The following is a 25,505-nucleotide window of genomic DNA, read 5'->3' on the forward strand; positions in this document are numbered from 1 at the left end:
CAATAAAAGTAAAAATTGGGGAAGCCATTTGTATCACTGGATAGAAATTAACTTTTGAGAGAGAGGAAGGTTGTCGAGGTTTAAGGCGTTTGGATATTTTAGGCAAGAGAGTGTTGTAAACTGTTTGGGATGTGGTTAATGGCGATAAGGAGAGCTCTCTTTTCTTGAAACCTCGATATTCTTTCACGGACAGCAGCAAAGGTTTTTCCGAAATTTTCCCTTTGACATGGCTTCAAAATGGTGCTCCTGACTTGCTTTTCGGTTCTAAATGGATAATTGATCAGGGCTCAGAAATGAAGCTAAGTTTTGATATAATTACATATGCAAAATTTTATTGGTGCATGCAAAATTTTTTATTTTTATTTTTAGTTTCTATGTAAACTATAGGATACTTTCTATTTAGATAGCACAACATATATATACCACATCATTGGATCCTCACCATTTCTCATTCATTCATTTAGCTGAACTGGTATAAGTAAGGGTATGTTTGGAATTGAGGTGCTGTATCTCTTAAGGTACAACTGCTGTGAAAAAAAAACTGTAACTATGAAATAAAAGTTAGTAATATATAGTAAATATAAATTTTAAATAATAATTTTGATGAAATTATTAAAGATATAATATATTTTTCATTATACAAGTGAAAAATTATATCAATATATCTTTCAAACTACAGCAGCTAGTATTTACCAAATATTTTACTTAGTACTGTAACTTTTAAGTTACAGCTGTCCAACCTTAATCCTAAACACACCCTAAATCAATAATATTTAATTTGATTAAAATAGTACTGATTACGTCATTTAAGTTTCAGATAATGTAGAATATCGCATGCTACTAATAGATTCTCTAACGACCCTCCAACTCTGTGAAAGTACTTGCATTAGTTGAAGATGATTCAGGCTTGCTTGATGAAGAATCTGGTCCGGTTGATTTTCTGTCCACCAAGAACCCAGGTTGCTTTGGCTGTGGCAACACGCTGTCACTGCCCAACATCAAAATCACTGAGGGCATGCTTGGCCTGTCCTCTGGATGGTGTTGCACGCATAATAGGCTAATGTGGATGCACCGTATCACCTCATCGGGATTGCATGATTCTTGATAACACGCATCGATCAGTTGCCAAGGCATGCCTTTGTTCCACAAATTCCATGCCTACAAACATATGAAAACCCTTTTGTCATTTGCGATTTATTAGTTTAGACTATGTATATATGCATTTTACTTACATGTCTTATAACGTTAAACTTGTTATCTGAATTATAAAGTCCTCTATTCCTCTTTCCACTTACTATCTCCAGCACTAAAATGCCAAAGCTGAAGACATCAGATTTTACTGAGAATAGTCCATCGGTAGCGTATTCTGGTGCCATATAACCACTGCAGATGTTTAGAAAATGTAAATTCTCGTTGATCAGTGGAAATGAATCACAAAGAGGACAAAATAGGAAACACTTACTATGTTCCAATTACTTTGTTTGTACTTCCTTCTATCTCGTCTCCACCAAAAGTTCTGGCCAAACCAAAATCTGAAATTTTGGGGTTCATATCATGATCAAGTAACACATTACTTGTTTTGAGATCTCGATGTATAATTCTCAATCTAGAATCTTGATGAAGGTAGAGAAGACCCCTAGCAGTCCCGCAAATAATATGGAAACGCTTAGACCAATCCAATAGCTCACGTTTTGTTTGATCTAGAGAGAATCATATTAAGGTTAATACAATTCCCAGCTTGGATTCATTTTGAAAAAAAAAAAAAAAACACAAGGTCTGTTGATAAATCAGAAGAAGCGTATATAATGAAAGCACAAGCTAACTGAAACTTTTAAGGTTTTAAATTTCGTGGGATCCATACCAAAAATGAAATAGTCCAGGCTTTTGTTCGGCATGAATTCATAAATCAACAATTTCTCTTCTCCTTGAATGCAGCAGCCAAGAAGCTTTACAAGATTTCGGTGCTGTAACTTGGAAAACAGTATAACTTCATTCTTCAACTCGTTCAATCCTTGCTCCGAAATCTTCGAAAGCCTTTTCACGGCAATTTCCTGCCCATCCACTAGTGTGCCCTGATAAAATATACATGAAAGAAGTTAGTTACCGAGTAATATATATATGTAACGGACTTAGAATCATTTCACTAGCAACTTTCAAGTTCACCTTGTATACACGTCCAAAGCCACCTTCTCCAAGCTTGTTGTTGATGGAAAAGTTATCGGTGGCATTAGCAATTGTAGCTAACTCAAACAGTGGCAGCTCCAGGTCTTCGATTTGATCTTGATTTTCTTGATCAACTCTCCTCCTGTATCCTGTTTTCTCCCAAATAATGCACAATATTAACTGAAAGCAACGTATGCAGTATGGATACTGGACTATCTTAAACTTTTAATTTCCAATTTCTTGTTCTTGATGAGAAGCTTCTTTATCCGGAAAATAGTATTAAACCAATTTAATTCATCCAATATGTAGTAAATACATATAAGTAAACCTCTTATTCCTACCAAGAATTTAAAGTTTCAATTACCTTGCCCCAGTTCTAAATGAAATGCATTCTTAATTCTAGGCAATATACAGTTGTTGGTGTATACAGACAACTATCTACTCTGTAAATAATTTTATTGAAGACTGTCAGTGGAAAATCAAACTCTTACAAATATTGATTGAAAGCAAACCGCAGAATAAAAATACAAACAAATGAATATAAAATTTCGAATGCAAATAAAACAATTTCATCGCTACTCCTGCTTTCCAAAACGAAACAGCCCTCTATAGGCTAACACCGCAGCAGTAGAAATCATGACCATCAAAATTTTCATAAAAAATTAAAAAGGTCAGAGGAATATGTTAAATTTTAAGGAGTACTTCTCATTAGTTTTGGCTGACACATAGACAAATAAGGATAGGTTTCTTCGTCCATAACTTCTCACCGAGAGAGTTTTCAATATATATATATATGAGGTCTCCAATGTATATCGACTAAGAGTCTGTTTGGGATTGAGGTGTTGTACCTTTTAAGCTACATCTGCTGTAAAAAAAAAAATTATAATTATCAAACAAAAGTTAATAATATATAGTAAATATAATTTTTTAATAATAATTTTGACAAAATTATTAAAGATATAATAAATTTTTCATCATACAAGTGAAAAATCATATTAAGATAGCTTCAAAACTACAGCAGCTAGTGTTTATCAAACACTTTAGTGTTGTAGCTTTTAAACTACAGCTGTCCAACCTCAATCTCGAACGTACCCTAAATTTAGCAATCACTTGGTTTTGGTTGTTTCTTTAACAAATATTAGGCGAAACTATTAAATATATAATAAAAATTAACAAGGTCAGGGGAATATGTTACCTTTGTTCTTTGCTTTCTTCCGTGCCATGCAGAGTAGGAGGCACAAGATAAACATGCCGGAAATGATTGAAATTGCCACTATGATCTTTAATCTTTTCTTTTTATTCGAGTGCTTACTTGATTCTAGAACATAAAACATCAAGAAAAGATATCACTTTATTGTTAGTCAATTGCTGTACTCTCACTATTCTTTTTCTATTTTGGTTTTGCCAAAATGATTAATCTCACTCTCAGGTCCTTCTGGGAAACAAACTATTGAGTATAAGAATCAACTATATTAATTTTAATTCATATTTTAGCTAAGTACATTATCAAAAAGCTCATCTAATTTTATTCTTCAAATTTATATTGTTTTAATCAAATTCTTTTCTCACCAAGTTTAACTTCCTTCAGTTTTTTCAATAATTTAGTTATGGTACTTCTCTTTCTTTAATAGTGATGATATTAAAAGAAATATATAAAATTATTTTAAGAGGGAGAAGTCGCAATTTAATATTGAAGGGAGAGAATGATAATTACGTTTGAATAATATAATTCAAAGAGCCACTTGAACCTATTTTTGCTTGAGTAAATTCTCATTTAAAAAGTTTTTTTAGTAATGGTCTTAAGGAATTGTGAGCAAGTTCTAAAACAGCAGTAAAAATGAAATAGCTTGAAACGCTTACCTAAATCTGAAGTCGGAACTCTAATAAAAAAATCCTGCCCCCAGACGTATTTTTCCGAACACTCTTTGATATCGATCAGGTCCCCAAACCACATCAAACAGCCGTTACCTCCTCCAACAACTTGTGAATTTGCATAAGCTCTGCATGAACAGTTCTTCGTGCACTCTGCCTCGCATTCCCTGAGACTCATACTTTGGTTCGACCAATAATTTTCAGGTAGCTTCATTTTAGGAAGCTTTAGAAATCCTTCTCCACCCGGGCAATCTGATGGTTTCCTGACACAACTCCTAGAGTCTGGCGAATCCCAGTCTTCTTGCGATTTGGATATAAACCCCGTCAAGCACTCACAAGAAGGTGTCTTGCTAATTCTGCAGTTGCTATTAGCTCCACACTCCGCATAGTTGTCACAATGGTCAAATGGCCAAGAGTACAACTTATGCCATTCGGAGGTCGTCTCATCCCATACAAAACGGTGGTATGTTCCTGTGTTCTCCAGTTGTAATCTTGTGGTGACTGTGTCGTTGATGAGCTTAAATTTGTAATATATCTCATCTTCTTTGTGCTCCACTATTAGTTCGTAGCCCGAGTCTTTCATCCAGGGAATGCCTTCGAACGTTTGACCATTCCATGGTCCACTTCGAGCACGTTTGCTTGATCCCATGAAGGTTACCAATTCAGGAACCGCTGTACTATTGTCCAACCGGAAACTGAAGTCTCCGGGGGTTGGATCGTCGGCACTTCTCCATGGTGTCAAATATCGCTCAAAACCAGTTTTTAAGTTCAATCCCAGCTTCATCTCTGGTAACAACGTGTCTGATGGATAATCAAAGCTCTGCCACACGTACTCATCAGAACTTCTGCTGACGTTGCTTCTCAGAACAAGATTTCCAGAATCTAGGAGCTGCACCACTGGATTTTGTAGCACTCTTGACGAATTTGAAGACCAGATGGAGCGCTTTTCTTGGTTGAGAAGCAAAAGGCTTCCGTTGTTGCTCAGAGTTAAAACTCCACTCTTGTCAGTAATGGCGTTATTTCGGTTTGCGACCCATGCGACAGTCCTTGGACTTTTCTTGTACCATATTCCAAGATACCTGTTGCTCGAATTGCCTGGAGAGAAGAAGCCTAGCTCAAAACTTTGGAAAGAGGAGACTAACGTCTCACCATCAGTGATGGATTCTCCTCGAGCAATGGAATCAGCTGCAAATGAGAACTCAATGATTAATATGAAGGAAAAAAGGCTAAAGAAATCGAAGGCTGGAAGGCACTTCATTTCGGCTTCAAAGATTAAAAAAAATACTAATCATGCTGCGCCACAAGATTCTACAAATATTGTGCATTGGAATGAGAATCCTGGGTTCCCCATGAAATTGAGAATAAAGAATAGGAACTTAATTCGCACGGGTTGGCAATTAATTTCTAGTTCCTTAAATTTACAATTTTACACAACTTAAATTTAATAATTTCACTTTTGTACTCAAATATATTATTATTGTTGTTGTTGTTAATATATAATAATAAGAAGAAGATTAAATCATGATGTCATCATCATCATATTATGATGACATCATCATCAGTATTATTATTTTTTTCATCTTGTTATTATTGTTGTTATTTAATTAGTTAATTATTATTGTTGTTAACAATAATTTTTTTAAATAATCATAATCACAATTATTACAATACATAATAATAAAGTTTATATATAATTAACTAAAAACACTTTAGCAACTTAAAACAATTCATTTTAATTTTAATATAAAGTGAACACATAAAGAGAAATACAAACCATTTCAATTCTAATTCATCTAACTTAAGTAAACAACTTATTATCATCCGATTCTAAACTTGTTTGAATATCTTTTTAAGAATATGCGGATTGAAATCACTTATCTTTTTGGCAAATTGGAGGATTATAATTTCCTCTCAACATCAGCCAACGGTGGAGAATTATAGCATGATAGAGAATTGGTCATATTATTTTGTAACATGACGTGTTTCCACTGACGTTTAGAGTTAAGATAGCTTTGCACATTGTTGCTTTTTTGTGAATTTTTTTTTTAATAATATGTAATGTGTGTGTGTATTATTTACAGCGAATTCAATGGGCGTAGTTTTTTTACATTTGAACGATTTGAGATAATTCATTCAAGTAAGTTATTGGTTATTAAAAATGCTGAAGAAGGAATGGCTTAAACTAATCCCGAAGGATATGTCAGTTAGCTTTACTCAAAGCGTTAGATTCGTCTAGGATTGGGTGTAATATATATAAGTGAAAAATAAAAGATATGACTTTCACTATAAGATATTCTACATGGAATTTACTCGTGGCCCGTGGTCAAAGATGGTGGAATAAACTTAATTTGCTAAAATTTAATTAAAATTGAAGAAGAGAATTTCTAACCACATGTCTGTTGGTCCATTATTGACTAAATAATCGATGGTCAAGTTGAAAAGGTCATGCAATTTTTGTGAATTACACAGAAAATTTTATGGAAGCCGTGTTTTCATAGGAAAAAAAAATTATCAACAATTTTGGTATACCACATGTGAACAATAAGAAATTCTATACTACATTAAAAGTATTACACTTAATTAATGCATGTATGTTATGGTATTGCATAACCCATGAAGGAGTTGAGTTTATGCCGGATTGCATTACATCTTAAAAGCAAAAAATAAAAAAGGAATTTTCATCTTCTCTTCTTTCTTCCAAATACATCAAGCAATTTCTTTGTTTCCTCTCTTCCAAATGCACGGCAGCCTCAATCACTTCATGGATGAAGACGACTCTTAGTAGATGACTATTACACGCCTGACGATCGCCGCTCTTTATGGTCGGGCGAGCTAAACGCACGGCAGCCTTGGTCCACCACCATGCCATCATGATTTGCCGCGCAACATTGTAGCTCCACCACCACTTCTCTACACGACAATGCAGCTCCACCACAACCTCGGTTATGGCTTATGGCTCCCCCACCGCCGAGTCTACCCTTCGCCATATTAATCACCAAGATGAAATTTTGATTTTTTTTAATTTGAGTTTGATTTTTAATTTAGGGTTTGTTTTTGAATGCTAGGGTTTCGTAATGGAATGTTTTTATAGAATGGGTGTTGGCATTTTTTTTAATGCAGACATGCTCTTAAACAGTAGGTTTTAAAAAAATTATTTTTTAATGAATTATAAAGACATGCGGTTTAACAGAATTAAAGTATTGACTTTATTAAATCTCATAATTTAAAAGTGTGTCCGCATAGGGTGCCCGCACTAGAAAATAATTATATATATATATATATATAAAGTTGGGACTTGAGGAGGTGATGTGGCATCACCATTTCTCATTTTTGTATATTCTCTATTATCTAATAAATAGAGAAATTTTCTTTTAAATTTGACTTTTCATCTTCTTATAATTAATTTGATTGTTATTACACAATAACAATTATGTAAAGATTTTAATGAAGCATATTCTTTGTAATGAACATCCAAGGGGGAGTGTTATGAATTTATTAAAATAAATGTAGATGTTCATAACATATATCTTTTAGTCTCCCAACTATCTCTCATTAGCAACCTTTAGCTTCCCTAGAACTCCCACTATCTCACAAGGAATTATGATCCATAATTTTTCATTAATTTCATAGAGTGATTATGTAACTATAAAAGGAGAACTCATCTTTTTGTTTTGTACACACACAGTTGGAATGAATAAAATCATTCTATAATATATTCTCTCATTTTATTCTTTATCTTGCGTTACTTCTTTATTTGTATTGCTGACTAATAGCTTTTTTTTGTTTTTTATAAGGATGTCTCATCTTAAAAAAAATCAATTTATATTTTTTATTAATTTCATCAAGTGTAAAGTAAGAAAAAAGGATAATACTAAATTCTTTTTTCAAAGCAGCGTGAAGCACGGCTCTATTTTCTAGTATATATATAAAGCTAGGACTTGAGAAGGTGATATGGCATCACCATTTCTTATCTTTGTATATTCTCTATTATTTAATAAATAGAGAAATTTTCTTTTAAATTTGGCTTTTCATATTTTCATAATTAATTTGATTGTTATTATACAATAACAATTATGTAAAGATTTTAATGAGGAATATTCTTTATAATGAACATCTAAGAGGGAGTGTTATGAATTTATTAAAATAAATGTAGTTGTTCATAACATATATCTCTTAACACTACTAGAAAAATAGCTTTTACTGATACTTGTCTTGTGACACTTTTCTAAAAAGTATCAGTAATTACATATATTTGGGTCATTTTCCGTGTTTAACAAACAAGTGTCACAAATTACTGATTCTATGGTGTTTGTACATTAAACATCAGAGATCGTCGACACTAAGGTATCAGAAATAAAAAAAAATCTATTTTCAGTTGCGACTCGAACCTAGGACCTCAAAACTAAAGTGCTTTATGTTCAACGAACAAACCACCAGGCCAAATTCATAAATTAGTTTGTGTTGATAATGTTGAAATTATCAAATTAAATTAATATAGAAAACAACAATATAAAAGCAAAAGCAAAAAACCCTAAATCAACATAAACATAAAATTCCCTAACTCCTAAATTCATGGCCAGCCGCCTCATCTCTCTGGCGATATCCTTCTTCTTCTTCATACCTCTAAAACTTCGAGCCCTAAAATTCAAGGGTCCATGCCATAAGAAATCCTAACACCACTGCTCAAATTCTAAGACCCATACCATACGAAACCCTAACGATCTACATTATGCAAAACATCCACCATGTCATTATGCCACAAGCTCACAAGACCTGCTTTAGATCTCCACATTTTGCTCACCCTACTCAAGTGCACACCGCCCCTCTCGCTTCGACTTCTCGGGATTTCTTGTTAGCTGAAGTTTTGTTTTCTTCCACTAATTCGATCTTCGAAAGGTCTCAGAGCTCCAAGTAACTCAGTAAGCTCGGTTTTCTTCTATTCTCTTGGATACTTGCTTACACATTCCTTTTTTTTGTGTTAAATTTGTTGTTTTGTTGTGTTATATGGATCGATGAGAGTCACAGACTTTGAATTGAAAAATGAAAATTAGTTTTTTTTTCTGTGCTACAAAAATGGGCGGAGACTGCAAGCAAGAGGGAATGAAGCGACTCGAGTCACGAAGAGTCCTGTGACTTGCGAGAGGTGACATGTAACTATGAGAAATTGAAATATTTGATTATCGAGTAAATAACATTGAGTTCCCTATATTTTTATTTTTAGTAAATAACGATACATTAGTTTCAGTTTATTTCAAATAGGTTCCTCATCCTTTGCCAGTGACCAAGTTGTGCAACCCTAACATCCACAACATCTCTTTTGGCTTCAATCATGACCGGAGCATCAGAGCTTGAGTCTATCCTTTTATGTTCATCTCCGTCTTGTTCTTCATCCATTTTTGCATCTTCTACATGAATGGCTTCTGGTTCTTTGGTTTGATTTTCTTCTGTGCTGCCTTTTGGTTCTCTCCCTTCGCCGACTTGTTCAGCCACTTTCGTAGTTTCAATTCTGGAGCTCTGAAGGGGGCCAGTCAATGAAGCTGTAGCTGAGTCCATCAATGCTGATTCCTCAGTTTTTATTTCCCCTGATTCTTGTGGTTGTTGCTCTCCTTCGAGGTTAATCTTTGCTTTTTGTGGAGTTTCTGTGGTTCCTTATTGCTCAAAAATTTTTGGCGCAAACTCATCTCCAGTTTGAACTGGTGTGTATGGGCGCTCAATGAGATCTGCTTCAGTTGTTGCATAAGAGCTTTTCTCTAACTCACTAGTTTCTTGAATGATTTTGCTGTCTGTTGCAAACCCCCTTATGCTTTCTTTTTGTGACATCGCCATACTCGATTCTTGATAAAATTAAAAGTAAAGCTGCTCAAATTGTGAAAAATAAAAGAAAAACCGAAATGTCTAATTAATATCTGCAAGCAAAATGGCTTTCATAATTTAGCTGCATTCTTGTCCTACTAAGTTATGTTTCCTGGTCAAATATTTAAAATCGTTTGATTATGTAAAATAAAGTAGTTTTTTTTTTTAATTTTGCAGTTCTGTATAATTGAAATGCCACTCACTTGTTTCTTTCTTCATAGGTCAGATATTATGTTGAGGCTATTTGTTTTTTTATCGGTGTTTGTCAAGGTAATTAGTGCTGCCTCATAGGTTGATTACTCACAGATGAAATCATAACTTTTATCTTAAAATTTAATAGCATACAAAGTTAGACGATTTTTAGTCCAAAGTTTTTTTATTCACTTCAATCAAAATTTTAGATTGCAGATTTTTGTCGAGTATTTTCATTCCAATTTTTTCATTTTTTATTTTAAAGCAGAATTGAAGTATAACATTTTGGAGCGGGCATACTTTGATGCATGCAATTAATTGTTTTTAATCGTTGGATTTTGAAATTAATGATGGTAAGATGTGTACTTATTTTTTCTTCCGGACAGCCTTGCCTTCTTTCTTCGGTAGCATATCTAATGAATATTTCTCTATTTAGTTAAGGATGAATGCTTGGACTGGAGTATTTGGTAACATTTCTGCCGTAGATGAATCCTTAAAGATCATGCCTGCACTTCCTGAGACCAAATACTGATCTGATTCAAAACAGCACCTGTCCCAGAAAATATGATACAAGGCAAAGCCATGTTCTGAAGCAGAAATGATGCATTTCAAATTTTGAAATGAAGCAGAAATGATACAGCAGTTGCAAAAATGATACAGCAGTTGGTTAATAGTAGTTAAGATTTTTCAATTATAAGAATAAGATGTCTTGTAGTAAGACGTCTTTGTGTATTGAAGTATTTGGATTGTGTAATATATATTGATAATATTTAAATGTTATGAAAGGTTTTGATATATAAATTGATTTTTGTTCTGATTTCTCACAGCCTTTTAATTCTATCAACAAATCAATGGGCAATATGTCATTTTATATAATTATTTTTTTAAATAATACATAAAGTAGTGATACTATAGTAACAGTAATCACAAATACTAATATAGTATTGTAATATTTTGATACCATGGTGTTATGATTTTAGTGATACTATAGTAATAGTAATCACTGACACCACTTACAAGTGTCACTATTTTTCTGACTGCCAGATTACTGACACAATTAGCAAGTGTCACTAAAAGTAATTACTGACACTATTCTAATGTTAGTAAAGACCATTTTTCTAGTAGTGTAATCTCCCCACTATCTCCCATTAGCAACCTTTAGATTCCCTATAATTCCCACTATCTCACAAGGAATTATGATCCATAATTTTTCATTAATTTCATGGAGTGATTATGTAACTATAAAATGAGAGCTCATCTTTTTGTTTTGTACACACACAATTGGAATGAATAAAATCACTCTATAATATATTCTCTCATTTTATTCTTTATCTTGCGTTGCTTCTTTATTTGTATTGCTAGCTAATAGCTTTTTTATTTTTTATAAGGCTGCCTCATCTTAAAAAAGAATCAATTAATATTTTTTTATCAGTTTCATCAAGTGTAAAGTAAGAAAAAAGGATAATACTAAATTCTTTTTTCAAAGCTGCGTGAAGCGCGGTTCTATTTTCTAATATATATATATAAAGTTGGGACTCGAGGAGGTGATGTGGCATCACCATTTCTCATCTTTGTATATTCTCTATTATCTAATAAATAGAGAAATTTTCTTTTAGATTTGGCTTTTCATCTTCTCATATTTAATTTGATTGTTATTACACAATAACAATTATGTAAAGATTTTAATGAGGCATATTCTTTGTAATGAACATCCAAAGGGGAGTGTTATGAATTTATTAAAATAAATGTAGATGTTCATAATATATATCTCTTAGTCTCCCCACTATCTCTCATTAGCAACCTTTAGCTTCCTTATAACTCCCACAATTTCACAAGGAATTATGATTCATAATTTTTCATTAATTTCATGGAGTGATTATGTAACTATAAAAAGAGAGCTCATCTTTTTATTTTGTACACACATAATTGGAATGAATAAAATCACTCTATAATATATTTTCTCATTTTATTCTTTATCTTGCGTTGCTTCTTTATTTGTATTGCTGACTAATAGCTTTTTTTGTTTCTTATAAGGCTGCCTCATCTTAAAAAAAACCAATTCATATTTTTTATCAGTTTTATCAAGTGTAAATTAAGAAAAAAAGATAATACTAAATTCTTTTTTTAAAGCCGCGTGAAGCGCGGTTCTTATTTGCTAGTTAATTAATATAGGAAGGGAGGTTCCTTCATCTTGGACTACAAGAAGTGATGTGGCATCACCATTTCTCATCATTTTATATTCTCTATTATCTAATAAATTGGTTGAAATTAAAAAAAATAATTACATTATAAAATATTAAAATAGAAAATAATTATTAGATTATAAATAATTACATGTCTTTTCCTCTTTCTATTTAAATTCAACAATATGTAACCATTATTAATAATTAATTATAAGTCTTGAAACATTCATTTATTTTATTATGCCAACAATTAAATTTTAGTGGCTTAAAATACATCAATTAATTAATATAGGAAGGAAGGTTCCTTCATCTTTCCTCAACAATGTCATTAGAGCCTAATTTTAATGTCATAATCCCATATTTAATTATTCAATCTTTTGTTTAGTGCATTTTGGCTTCTTCAAACTCCATAAACATTAAATATTTAAGATTTGTGTCATCATTATTTCTCATTTTTTTTATTCTCTATTATCTAATATATTGGTTGAGATTAAAAAATAATTATATTACAAAATATTAAAAATATATATCTATCTATCTATATCTCTCTATATATATAAAGTTGGGACTAGAGAAGGTGATGTGGCATCACTATTTCTCATCTTCTTGTATTCTCTATTATCTAATAAATTGGTTGATATTAAAAAAATAATTACATTACAAAATATTAAAAATAAAAAATAATTATTAGATTATAAAAGATTACATGTCTCTTCCTCTTTCTATTTAAATTCAATAATATATAACCATTAATAATAATTAATTATAAATCTTGAAATATTTATTTATTTTATTATGCCAACAATTAAACTTTAGTGGCTTAAATATATTAATTAATTAATATAGGAAGGAATGTTCCTTCATCTTCCCTCAATAATGTCATTATGGTCTAATTTTAATGTTATAATCTCATATTTAATTATGCAACCTTTTATTTAGTGCCTTTTGGCTTCTTCAAACTCTATAAATATTAAGTAGTTAAGATTTGTGACATTATTATTTATTATCTTTTTATATTTTCTATTATCTAATATATTGGTTGAGATTAAAAAATAATTACATTACAAAATATTAAAAATAGAAAATAATTAATAGATTACAAAAAATTACATGTCTCTTCTTCTTTCTATTTAAATTCAACAATATGTAACCATTAATAATAAATTAATTATAATTTTTGAAACATTCATTTATTTTATTAAGCCAACAACTAAACTTTAGTGGTTTAAAATACATCAACTAATTAATATAGGAAAGAATGTTCTTTCATCTTTCCTCACCAATGCCACTAGGACCTAATTTTAATGTCATAATCTCATATTTAATTATGCAACCTTTTATTTAGTGTCTTTTGGCTTCTTCAAACTCTATAAATATTAAGCATTTAAGATTTGTTATGTTTGGATTTTTTTATTATTTAACCAACATCCTCTTTAGAAATGTTATTGTGTTTTTATTTTTTGACTTATTTAAATTTTTAGTATTGTGTGTTTCATGGAATACTCTTTTCTTCATGAGTTAAACAATGATAAAGATAGTTGGATGATAAGGGTTAGGCTTTGTAAGATGTGGGAGTCTATTAATACTAAGAAAAATAGAGAGTTGATTAGTGTGAACATAATTTTTATTGATGAAAATGTTGTGTACACTTAACTATATACATTAATATATATTTTTAATGTTAACAAAAAAATAATTAACTTTTATAAATAATATTAATTTTATAAGACTGCATCATTTTTTAAAAAAATAATTTATATTTTTTTATCAATTTCATCAAGTATATACAAAGTAATAAAAAAAAAAGGGTTTCTTAAGAGTTTTTAAGGGGCGTAAGCAGCTCCATTCTCGTCTCTAGAACTCACGTTTGTGTGTCTTGGGCCAATAACTAAACTTGGGTTTCAAAATTCCAAGTGGCCCCGTCTTCGTACAAATTTCAAAACATCAACTTCTACCAAAAGTAAAAATGAGGAAACAATAATAACAAATCAATAGAAGCAAAGATTTGAAAGTTAGGGTTAGAAGCCTCTATAAAAGTATTACAAGATTAATTTAAGTTATTTTTTAATTATTAAATAATTAAAAATATTAGATAAGGTCTAAGGAAATTAGATAGTGCTTTAGAAGATTAATGCACACACTATAAAGAGGATTTCAGCTGTATAATTTAATTGTAAATATAAATTATCATATTTGATATAATATTTTAGTAATAATCTAGTATTAAAAACAAAATTTGAAAGAACCGACAGATCGTATTTATTGTTTTCACTGGTTAAATTAGAAAGAGTACATTGCCATAAAATAAAAACATGAGAAGCTATTCCTCATGCTGTCAAATCATCTCATTCTGTACATTTGTCTTCTTCAATACATTGTTGATGGAAATGACTAACCTTCCTTTTTTGTTTTCTTAAGCAACAAACAAACACAAACGGTACAATCGAATGTACATTTTCTCATGCACAAATCCAATATGTTGTACGGAAATTGAAATAGAGTGCTTAATATTCAAAATTCAATGATTTTGGTTGCACGTACGGAAACAAAATCATAAAAAAAAAATTGTCTTTACAAAATTATTTTTGATAATATTTTTAAAACAGTATGTTAGTGGGAAATTGTCTTTACAAAATTATGACGAAGAAGAGGGAGAGTAAGGACATGACCAATTATGAAATCTGTCGCGAAATAACTTCGAAATAAATATGATGCACAAACACCTGCCAATTTTTGATAATATTTTTAAAAATATATGTTAGTGAGAATTGCTTCTCTATTTCATTTTTTTTTTTTTTTGGCCTCCATAATATTAAATGAACAGATGAGGCTCAAAACCAAATAAAAACACAAAAGAGAAGAATAAATAAAAAGGCAGTGGATAAACATGTTGATGAGTTGCCAAGAAACAACAACACGTAGAATCTTGAATGCTGTCCATGCCCGCAAGTAAAGTAACAATTATTATCAAATTAAGCACATAACGTGTACTTCAAATCAAATTGAATTGGGCATTAAGAACAAATCCCATCGTGACGTCGGATAATTAAATAATCACATAATCCAACCAAATCAAACGTTCTTGAAGAGTCGTGGCAGATTATTGTTCGACGTATGCCTGAATTGGCCCTGCCAAACAAAAGTTTGGGGGTCGTATTTTTAATTATAAAGTTGAAAACGAAAGATTGAATTATCAGTTGTTGGTTGTTATAAATTCAAAAGCCTAACATTAAGAATTAAGAGAGGTTATTTATTACATAGCCAACTCCGAGTGACGTCCAACTAATGTATTCTTGGGGTATATCATATTAAACCGTTTGGACCCCATTTGGTAGTTAAAAAAAAAATTAAAAAAAAAAGATTTGGTAGTGCACGGACTATGTGGCATGAAATCCATTAGATACCATAGCCAATGTAAAAATTTTGATCGAGTGCGCGATATGGTGCGTGACAAATTATGATTAGGTTGCTTTGTGTACAACGTCATACACTCGATCAATCCTTATCAATGTGATAAAACTCATTAATTTAGCATATCTTTTTAAAGAGTAATGATATAACTACAAACTCTTATACAAACATATCTCGTACAAATATATCTTGTACAAACATATATGTAGGGATGTTAAAAATTCCCACGGGGACGGGTACTCTCGGGGATAATTTCATACCTAATTTCTTATTCGGGGAAGGGACGAGAAATATTTTTTACTCAATTTCTTATTCGGGGAGGGGACGGGGATGAGGTGGAATCCCCATCCCCTACCCATTTCCGCATTTTAATTTTTAATTTTATTTTTATTTTTTAAAGTTACTAGTAAATAAATAATAAAATTTAAATTATAAAATTATAATTATTGGTAAAAATAACAAATATCAAAATATTTATATTATTAAACTTTTAGGCCTAATTAACTAATTAAAGTCCTAAATTTTTATTTAATACATTAAAAAAACCGGGTAAATTCTATTAGCCCAAAAAATTTGTTTTAATTTTAATATTCATTAAATGTTTTAAACTTAAATCTATTTTTTATTTATTTTTAGATGTTATAATTGCCCACATCGAATCACAATTTTAATATCTAATTTAATCTAATCTAATCTAATCTAATCTAATATTTGCTCTTGATTTGCTCCGACTTAACTATTGTGCTGTAAAGGGAATAATCCACATTTATAAAGTACCCACGCCACCATTGAAAAAGTTAATTTTGAATCTAAATTCGATTTTATTTGTAACAATTTTGTATTAGACTATTAATTTATTCACGATAGTTTGTAAAAGAAGTTTGTATCCCTTACATGCTGCGTTACTTACTAATTTAATGTATGTGACTTTTGTAATGGATATTAATGTAAGATATATTTCAAACTTTACTTTTATTTGAATTTTTTATTTTAATATGATTAACTCAAAATTGAAAATATAAAATGTATTAATTATTCGGGGATTGGGGACCCTTGGGGATCCCCTGTTATTATTCGGGGAGAGGATGAAGATTCTCCCAAGTAATTCTGACGGGGACGGGGACATATGCAAAATATCGGGGATGAGTACGGGGAGATTGGTTCCCTCCCCTCCCCATTGCCATCCCTACATGTATGGTATGATAAAATTGGTTGAATTAAATATCTCTTGGCCCACATGATTTATTTATATTATTTTATATTTTCATTTAACCAATAAATTAATACCACATCAATTTGTATAAGAGTTTGTGGTTGTATCATCACTCATTTTTAAATAGTGATTGTTTAAGTAGTGATTTTATTAGTAGAGTTTTTATAAAAAAAATTAATTATTTAATTTTTAGTAAGAACTTTTATTAAACATTATAAAATTATTTAAGTAGACAACCATCTAAAGTTAGATTGTGAAAGAAATGAAATAAGAATTAAAAATAAATAATGGATATTTTAGACAATATAACCTTTTAAAAAAACTATCTGACTTCTAGTTTTAAAATTTTAAAATTTAAACTTTTTATTAAAAGTGATAAAATAACTTGTTGTACCATAGCTGCGGGCTATATAGATATCCCATTTCAAAATTCCTTAGAATTCAACTAATCATTTGTTATGAAATTAAAAAAAAAAATAGAAGAGAAAGTTTCAAGAAAAATTATTTTGTTCTGCATAATTTTTTTAAATCCACCGTTTCTTAAGTGACAAACAATCGTAGAGGAGGATTGTGTATTTGAAATTTGATTCCCTTTTACATATTGTCATTGTGTATTTATAATACCAAAAAGTTTGAGCGCCCATTATTTCTTAAAAAAAAAAAACAAAAATTTGTGCTCCTATTGTATATTTTCTTATTACTTTAACGTTCAATTATTATCATGCATGTATTTTGTCTTGAACGCCAAATTTTTATTTATGTAGGATAAAATTAAAAGCATTAACAACAAAAAATTAAGAGTAAATGGTCAGTTGATTGGTAGTGAATAAATAAATAAAAATTAAATCTTATGATACACTATTATAAATACATATGATAAAATATCTTTAAAAATTTAATAAAATTAAAATTAAGAGAGGATCCTATTATGATAAATTAATACATAAAAATTAAAGAGGTGTTAATTAGAAACGGAAAAAATAAAAAACTGGAGAAAATTTCAAGGTGGTGTATGATGTGAATAAAATAATAATAATAATAATAATAAGAGTCAATAAACTTTACAATGGCTACCTCCCTTCGCTTTAGGCTCTAGCCATAACTCTTTTTAATTTTCGAAAAATGGTTTGCTTAACTGCAATAAAATGAGAAACCAAAACAAAAGAGTGGTTTTAAGTTTTAACTCAATATAAAATAAATGGCGAAAAATGTTGCATCCCATTCCTATCCACATATCCACAACCGCCTCGTAAGTATCAAAGCCAAAAGTGTGTCAGAGTAGCAGAGATTGGATAAAGTACAGTGGCTCACCGCACTTTAAGGGCCTGTTTGATACCGTTTTACAAGTCATATTTTCGTTTTCATTTTTATAATACACACATAAAACATGTTTGGTGGATTTTTTTCACAAAACAAATTACAAAACACAAAATCTGGATTCATTATTATAACTATACAACTGAAAACAAGTTAAACATATTCTCCAAATTTTACAAACTAAACCTAAAAATAAATTAAAAAACAACAAAAAAATCGTGACCCTACAGCCCTCACTTTTCTCTTCACTGCAGCCCTCACTCTCAATCTAGTTCACTGCAGCTCCCTCTTTCCCCTCAATTTTCTCAATCCAGTTGCAGCAAATCTCTCTCTTGGTCGCTCTTGGTGTGCTAGCCACTGCCGCTGCTCTTTCTCCGCCGTAACCGCTGCTGCTCCGACTCTGTCCAGCTGCTGCTACTCGGACTCCGTCCAGCTGCTGCTACTTCGTCTTTGCTCTCTTGGATCTGCACTTGCTCTCTCGGATCTTCATCTACTGCTACTTCATTGTCACTTGCCGGTAATTATATAACCCACGAGCTGGAAGCCTAATTTTGCCTGATAAATTTACATTACTGTTTGTGATTAAATCATGTGTGGGGCTGTTGTGTCCTTCCCTGGGAAAGCAAATTCATGCCCATGTGTGTAAATTTGGGCTGAAGTCGCATTCCATAACAGAGAATGCACTTCTAGATTTGTATGGAAAATGTGATGAGCTAATTGAGGCACACAAAGTGTTCGAGGAAATGACTGATAGAGATATAGTTGCTTGGAATAATCTTATTTCTGGGAATGCTAGATTGGGTCAAATGAAGAAAGCAAGAATGCTATTTGATAAGATGCCTTATACGACTATTGTCTCATGGACTGCAATGATTTTGGGGTATGCACATATAGGGAGCTATGCTGAAGCACTGGATGTATTTCGGCAAATGCAAATAGTGGGTATTGAACCTGATGAGATAAGTATCGTACCTATTTTGCCAGCTTGTGCACAACTAGGATCTCTTGAGCTAGGGGAATGGATTCATATGTATTGTGATAAAAATCACTTGTTGCGGAGGACTGTTATTTGCAATGCTCTCATCGAAATGTACATAAAATGTGGTTGCATCAATCAAGCAAGTCAGCTGTTTGATCAGATGGTAAAGAGAGATGTTGTTTCATGGAGTACCATGATTGGAGGGCTTGCAAATCATGGCAAAGCTCACAAAGCAATTCATCTATTTCACGAAATGCAGAGATGGAATTGCAGCTTTTATGTGGCATGATTACATACTTAATGCATAATTTGTATCATGTAGTTTTTTTATAATTATTTTGTTTAAATCATGTGTTATAATATATATCTTAATTATATAGTGTAAAAACAATGACAATGTCAAATTTCTTTTTAATTAATGTTAATTCTTAAACTTTATTATCATGTAATTTTTTTATATTAAATTTGGTTAAATTATTTTGTTGTATTTGTGTGTATTAGCTAAATAATTATTTTATGACTATAAATATAATGTAAATGATTAGTAAAAACTGTTTTTGAAAAAAGTATTACCAAACGCATATTTTTTGTTTTTATCATTTTCAACTGTGTCTACCAAACGCATATTATTGTTTTCAATTTTAAAATATAAGATACAAAAAATAATACCAAACACATATTTAAATTCAAAATACAGTAACTGTAAAATACCATTTTCATTTTCATTTTTATTCTCAGAAAATATAAATTCAAAAACAATACCAAACAGGCCCTAAAGATTCACAGTCCATACAAACAAAAATCTCCGCTTAGATTTTCTTTCATTCCTTTGCTTTTGCTGTTATAATCTAAAGACTCTTAAAAGAAGAAACCGCATCAAAAAAAAAAAAAAAAAACAATAACTCATGTTTATGTTCGGTGGAGCAGAAGCATGGGCGGCGGAGTTGGAGGCGGGGGAAGCGGCGGCATGTTAAGAACTGTCGGCAGGGCAGTCACCACGACAAGAACCGGCGTCATGAATCTTCAAGAACCCATTTCATCGTCATCTTCAAGTACTAGTACTACTACTTCAACAACTTCACCTACTGCTGCTAATTCGAGGCCTGCCCACCAGAACAGAAATGGTGGTAACCAACTCTCTTTATCTGCTGCTGCTGCTTTGACGGCGTCGCCGTTTGTTTCTCATAATGTTCCGGTTCCTGCCCATTATGGGGTGCCCAGTTGGAGTTCCTTTGGTGTCGGTGGTGATGGTGGTTCTTCTTGTTGTTATGAGTATGAGTGGGTGTCTGTCGATGGATGTGAGAAGATTTTGATAAGTCTCATGGGTTTCTTGTTGATGACTTTACTCTTGGCCCTGTTCCTTCTCTTGAGGAAGTTAACACAGCAGTTTCTGCTCTTCAACAGTAAGAATTTTTTTTCCCTTCATTTATTTACATGTTTAGGTGTTCATAATTGTGTAACACAATGAAATTAATCTGTTGTTTCTTTGGTTCTTCGTGGAAAATATGCTTTCTTCTTTTTGATTATTGAATAATATGTTGTTTAATGATATAATTGTTCGCCTTCATATCTTTACTGTTTATGGGATTCTTGAAATTACTAGTCTGTATTGATGCTGCAAATCGGTAAATGATTGCTGCTTCTGTGTCTGAAATGGATTGGGGTTTGCTTGGAGTGTTATTTTTGACTTTTGTGGCTGTCTCGGTTGTGTTGTTTAAGGCTATGTTGACAGATTGTGCCACCTGTCTCGGTCTTTCTATTTGGTAAAATTAATGGGGTGTTGTTGATTAAGTATATTTTTAAAGTCTTGTACAAACTGAATAGTCATTAATTTATTGGTCGAATGAAAATATAAAATAATAAAAATAAATTATATGAATTAAGTGATATTTAATTCAACTAATCTTATCATGTTTAATTAATTTATATAAAATTAATTTGAACAAAAGTTTGTGACTGTATCATTACTCTTAATCTTATAATCAATAACTTTAACATGAAAAATGATGGGGACCACAAAGTTACGTATTGAATGTAACTTTGACTTTCGCTTTTGGAAAATTTCAAGCAGATGAAGATTATAGTTCAGTTACAAGATTTATTGACAGATATGTTTTGATTGATTTCTCACAACCTGATGCAGTTCTATTCTTTCCATTAATGGATTGCGTTCCCTTGGTCAATTCCAATCCATTTGATCTCAGTTGAATATTTGTTAAGTTCTAATTTCATAATGGTGGTGAATGGGGTTGCAATTGCTTAAACTTTGTACTTGTACAACTCTATTGGTGCATGGGATTACCAAGTCAGTATTATTTGTGATTACTGCCCTTGGTACTTGTTTTTTTAGTATTACCCACCTCGAACAAAACCTATATACCCGACTAGTTATTCATTTGATTCAAAAGATGCTTATCATCTAAAGCTCTTTCTGCTTCACTATCTTTAAATGCTACAAATTATCAACTTGCATCAGCAGGAAAAAAAGAAAAAAATAATAATACTTCAAATTTATGCTAACTTCTAATTATTTTGATTTTATAGGGTTTTTGACCCTGCTTCATGCCCTGGACTTGTGAGGGATAAGTTTGCCTCCAATTCGGACAGGGATACAGAGTTGGATTGGATAGAGCCCTCTCTGTGTCTTAGTAATTCAAGAATGTTGCAGCCTTATCCAGCTGACAGAGTTTATGATGCTTTTCATTTGTTGCAGACTGAGCCATCAATTCAGGTGCCTTTACTGCTGACCTTGACTAAAAGATCTAATGGTATGGAAATTCAATTTAAAATATTAACTCAAAGCAATTGTTTAGGGTGGCTAAGTGCAAATGTTCGATAGAGACTGCACATATAGATAGGATAATGTGAGCAGTACAATTGCTTTAATCACCAGATTAGAACAGAAATAGAACCATGCTCATGTTTAAGAGCAAGGATTAACTTTCTATAATCAATTTTGTGGTCATAGAATTTGACATCTTTATATATATATGTTTTTTTTCCCGCTTTTCCAGAGAATGGTCATTTCATTATCTTCTGATAAAGCTGTTTGGAATGCTGTTTTGAACAATGAAGCGGTACAGGAACTGAAGGAGTCATTCAATGCAGGTTGGTAGAAAGTTAAATAAAGATACTTAATTTAAATTTTCTGATTTATATATTTGTTATACTATTACAAAAGGGTGTTGTCCGTATTTCCTTGACCACAGTCTCGTTGTTATGTCATTCCCCTTAAATTAGGGGCTTGTTTTCGGGATTTGGGTTGTCTGTTTTGCTTTTAGATTTCCTTGCCAAGTATTGGCCTGGTAAAAGAAATGATTTTCGGTACATAGATGATAGTTGTCTCATATTGCTTGGTTGCTGTGGAAATAGTTTTCTACTCGATAAGTCTGAAACACCAAGCAACTAAAACTACAATTGCAATCTGGACTATGAGTACCATCTCTTTCATGACCCGCAAACACTCTGAATGATCCTTACAGAGCATATTGATATGCTTGGAAATTTGAGGCTCTTCAAATTACAGGATCAGATAGTCAGCCTGTACCTACTTGGAGTTTTTACCTTTTGGCTGTATATGATGGAAAATCCTCTGTTTATTTCTGAAGAAAATTATTGCTATGTCATCCAGTTGCGAGACTAGCAGAATTATACTACATTGGAAAGTGGGAACAACCAGGCACATCAGCTGCTTCTGTTTTCGCTTGTTCATCTTTTTGATCCTGAGGGGTTGGTTTGACAGACCAGTTGGATTCTACCAAGAGGTCAGGTCAAAACCCCATGGGACCGCCTACATTACATGGGACGTTTTTATCCTCTAGTTTCAATTTTTTGAAGAAAAAAGCGCCTTATGATTTGTTCTGATGTTTGAGCATCACAATACACTACAATGGCCAGATAGTTTGGTGTTTCAGTTGCTAGTATATATATAAAACTGAGACTTGAGGAGGTGAAGTGGTATTACTATTTCTCATCTTTATATATTCTCTATTTTCTAATAAATAGAGAATTTTTTTTTAGATTTGATTTTTTATTTTCTCATAATTAATTTAATTATTATTACACAATAACAATTATGTAAAGATTTTAATGAGACATATTCTTTGTAATAAACATCCAATGGGGAGTGTTATGAATTTATTAAAATAAATGTAGATGTTCATAACATATATCTCTTGGTCTCTCCATTATCTCCCATTAGCAACCTTTAGCTTCCCTATAACTCCTACTATCTTACAAGGAATTATGATCCATAATTTTTTATTAATTTTATGGAGTGATTATGTAACTATAAAAGGAGAGCTCATCTTTTTGTTTTGTACATACACAATTGGAATGAATAAAATCACTCTATAATATATTCTCTCATTTTATTTTTTATCTTGCGTTGCTTCTTTATTTGTATTGTTGGCTAATAGCTTTTTTTTTGTTTTTTATAAGGTTGCCTCATCTTTAAAAAAAATTAATTCATATTTTTTATCAGTTTCATCAAGTGTAAAGTAAGAAAAAATGATAATATTAAATTCTTTTTTTAAAACTGCTTGAAGCGCGATTTTATTTTCTAGTATATATATAAAGCTGAGACTAAAGAAGGTGATGTGACATCAGTATTTCTCATCTTCTTATATTCTCTATTATCTAATAAATTGGTTGAGATTAAAAAAATAAGTATATATATATATATATATATATATATATATATATATATAAAGCTGGGACTAAATGAGGTGATATGTCATCATTATTTCTCATCTTCTTGTATTTTCTATTATCCAATAAATTAGTTGAGATTAAAAAAAATAAGTACATTACAAAATATTAAAAATAAAAAATTATTATTAAATTATAAAATATTACATGTCTCTTCATCATTCTATTTAAATTCAATAATATGTAACCATTAATAATAATTAATTATAAGTCGTGAAACATTCAATTATTTTATTATGCTAACAATTAAACTTTAGTAGCTTAAATACATTAATTAATTAATATAGGAAAGAAGGTTCCTTCATCTTCCCTCAACAATGCGATTAGGGTCTAAGTTTAATATTATAATCCCATATTTAATTATGCAATCTTTTGTTTAGTGTCTTTTGACTTCTTCAAACTCTATAAATATTAAGTAGTTAAGATTTGTGGCATTATTATTTTTCATCTTTTTATATTTTCTATTATCTAATATATTGGTTGAGATTAAAAAATAATTATATTACAAAATATTAAAATAGAAAATAATTATTAGATTACAAAAGATTACATGTCCCTTCCTCTTTTTATTTAAATTCAACAATATGTAACCATTAATAATAATTAATTATAAGTTTTAAAATATTCATTTATTTTATTAAGTCAACAACTAAACTGGTTTAAAATACATCAACTAATTAATATATGAAGGAAGATTCCTTCATTTTCCCTCACCAATGCCACAAGGGTCTAATTTTAATATTATAATCTCATATTTAATTATGCAACATTTTGCTTAGTGTCTTTGGTTTCTTCAAACTCTATAAAATTAAGTATTTAAGATTTGTTATATTTGAGTTTTCTTATTATTTAATCAACACCCTCTTTAGAAATATTGTTGTGTTTTTATTTTTTGACTTATTTGAATTTTTAGTGTTGTGTGCTTCATAGAGTACTCTTTTATTTTTGTACATGAGTTGTATAATAATAAAGATAGTTTGATGATAAGGGTAAGATTTTATAAGATGGGGGAGCCTGTTAATACCAATATATATATATATATATATATATATATATATATATATATATATATATATATATATATATATATATATATGCAACTGTCAATAAATTGCAATCGGTCAATGGAAAATTTTTTGGTGGTCCAACATTCAAAGTGTAATAAAATATTAACAAAGAAATAAATGATAAAACAAATAAGATACTTTTCTAAACTCCGAAGACATTGAAGGCGAGAAGATGTAGCTGAGGGCAGTTCACAAGTCCCAGCCTTCTCGTTTGAATATTCGTACAATTATTACTTGATTGATCGTTTACTTGTCTCATAATTGTTCTACTTAGAATTAAATGTTGGAAGTTTTGAAATTGATGGATGCTAGATGTGTCTTTCTCAATGAGCTAAAGTCAAGGCACACCAAATAGCATTGCCCTAAAGTCAATTCTTCTGATAGAACAAGTGTTTCCAGCCATTCCATGAGGAAATTCCATGTGAATAGGCCAAGTCATCTCATAAGAGAAATCAAGTGGCCCCTGAACTCTGGTTCTTAGGTAGGATGCCTACCTATGCTATGTATGATTCATCGGATTCTTCTTATGCTAATTCGGTGGGTGA

At 31.0% G+C, this 25,505-nt stretch overlaps 2 protein-coding genes and 1 long non-coding RNA gene across 5 annotated transcripts; 2 read left to right on the plus strand and 1 right to left on the minus strand.

The window, feature by feature from the left end:
- Positions 1–682: 682 nt before the first annotated feature.
- Positions 683–5,403, minus strand: LOC102615150 (G-type lectin S-receptor-like serine/threonine-protein kinase At4g27290). The gene is made up of 7 exons (XM_006481267.4): positions 4,024–5,403; positions 3,359–3,481; positions 2,164–2,312; positions 1,862–2,072; positions 1,463–1,700; positions 1,233–1,383; positions 683–1,158 (listed from the first exon to the last, which is right to left on the minus strand). The coding sequence occupies exons 1-7, from the start codon at positions 5,291–5,293 to the stop codon at positions 853–855; spliced, it is 2,448 nt and encodes an 815-aa protein (XP_006481330.1). The 5' UTR covers positions 5,294–5,403; the 3' UTR covers positions 683–852.
- Positions 5,404–8,536: 3,133 nt separating this feature from the next.
- LOC127902943 (uncharacterized) lies at positions 8,537–9,637 on the plus strand. Its single transcript, XR_008055589.1, has 2 exons — positions 8,537–8,954; positions 9,119–9,637. It is a non-coding gene; the product is annotated as an uncharacterized LOC127902943 (long non-coding RNA).
- A 10,290-nt stretch (positions 9,638–19,927) lies between these two features.
- Positions 19,928–23,337, plus strand: LOC102615917 (uncharacterized). Of its 3 annotated transcripts, XR_008055864.1 has the most exons (4): positions 19,928–20,586; positions 21,728–21,914; positions 22,198–22,291; positions 22,815–23,337. XR_008055864.1 is itself a non-coding variant. In XM_025099776.2 (3 exons), exons 1-2 carry the CDS (start codon positions 20,115–20,117, stop codon positions 21,760–21,762), a joined length of 507 nt encoding a protein of 168 aa, XP_024955544.2. In that variant the 5' UTR covers positions 19,933–20,114; the 3' UTR covers positions 21,763–21,951; positions 22,198–23,337. The 3 variants fall into 3 exon arrangements, 2 of the variants coding, with proteins under 2 accessions (XP_024955544.2, XP_052299829.1); XM_025099776.2 differs by having other exon boundaries at positions 19,933–20,586; positions 21,728–21,951; positions 22,198–23,337; XM_052443869.1 differs by having other exon boundaries at positions 19,933–20,586; positions 22,198–23,337.
- Positions 23,338–25,505: the final 2,168 nt, after the last annotated feature.

The sequence above is a fragment of the Citrus sinensis genome, chromosome 6 (assembly GCF_022201045.2).
Source record: "Citrus sinensis cultivar Valencia sweet orange chromosome 6, DVS_A1.0, whole genome shotgun sequence".
Lineage (NCBI taxonomy): Eukaryota > Viridiplantae > Streptophyta > Magnoliopsida > Sapindales > Rutaceae > Citrus > Citrus sinensis.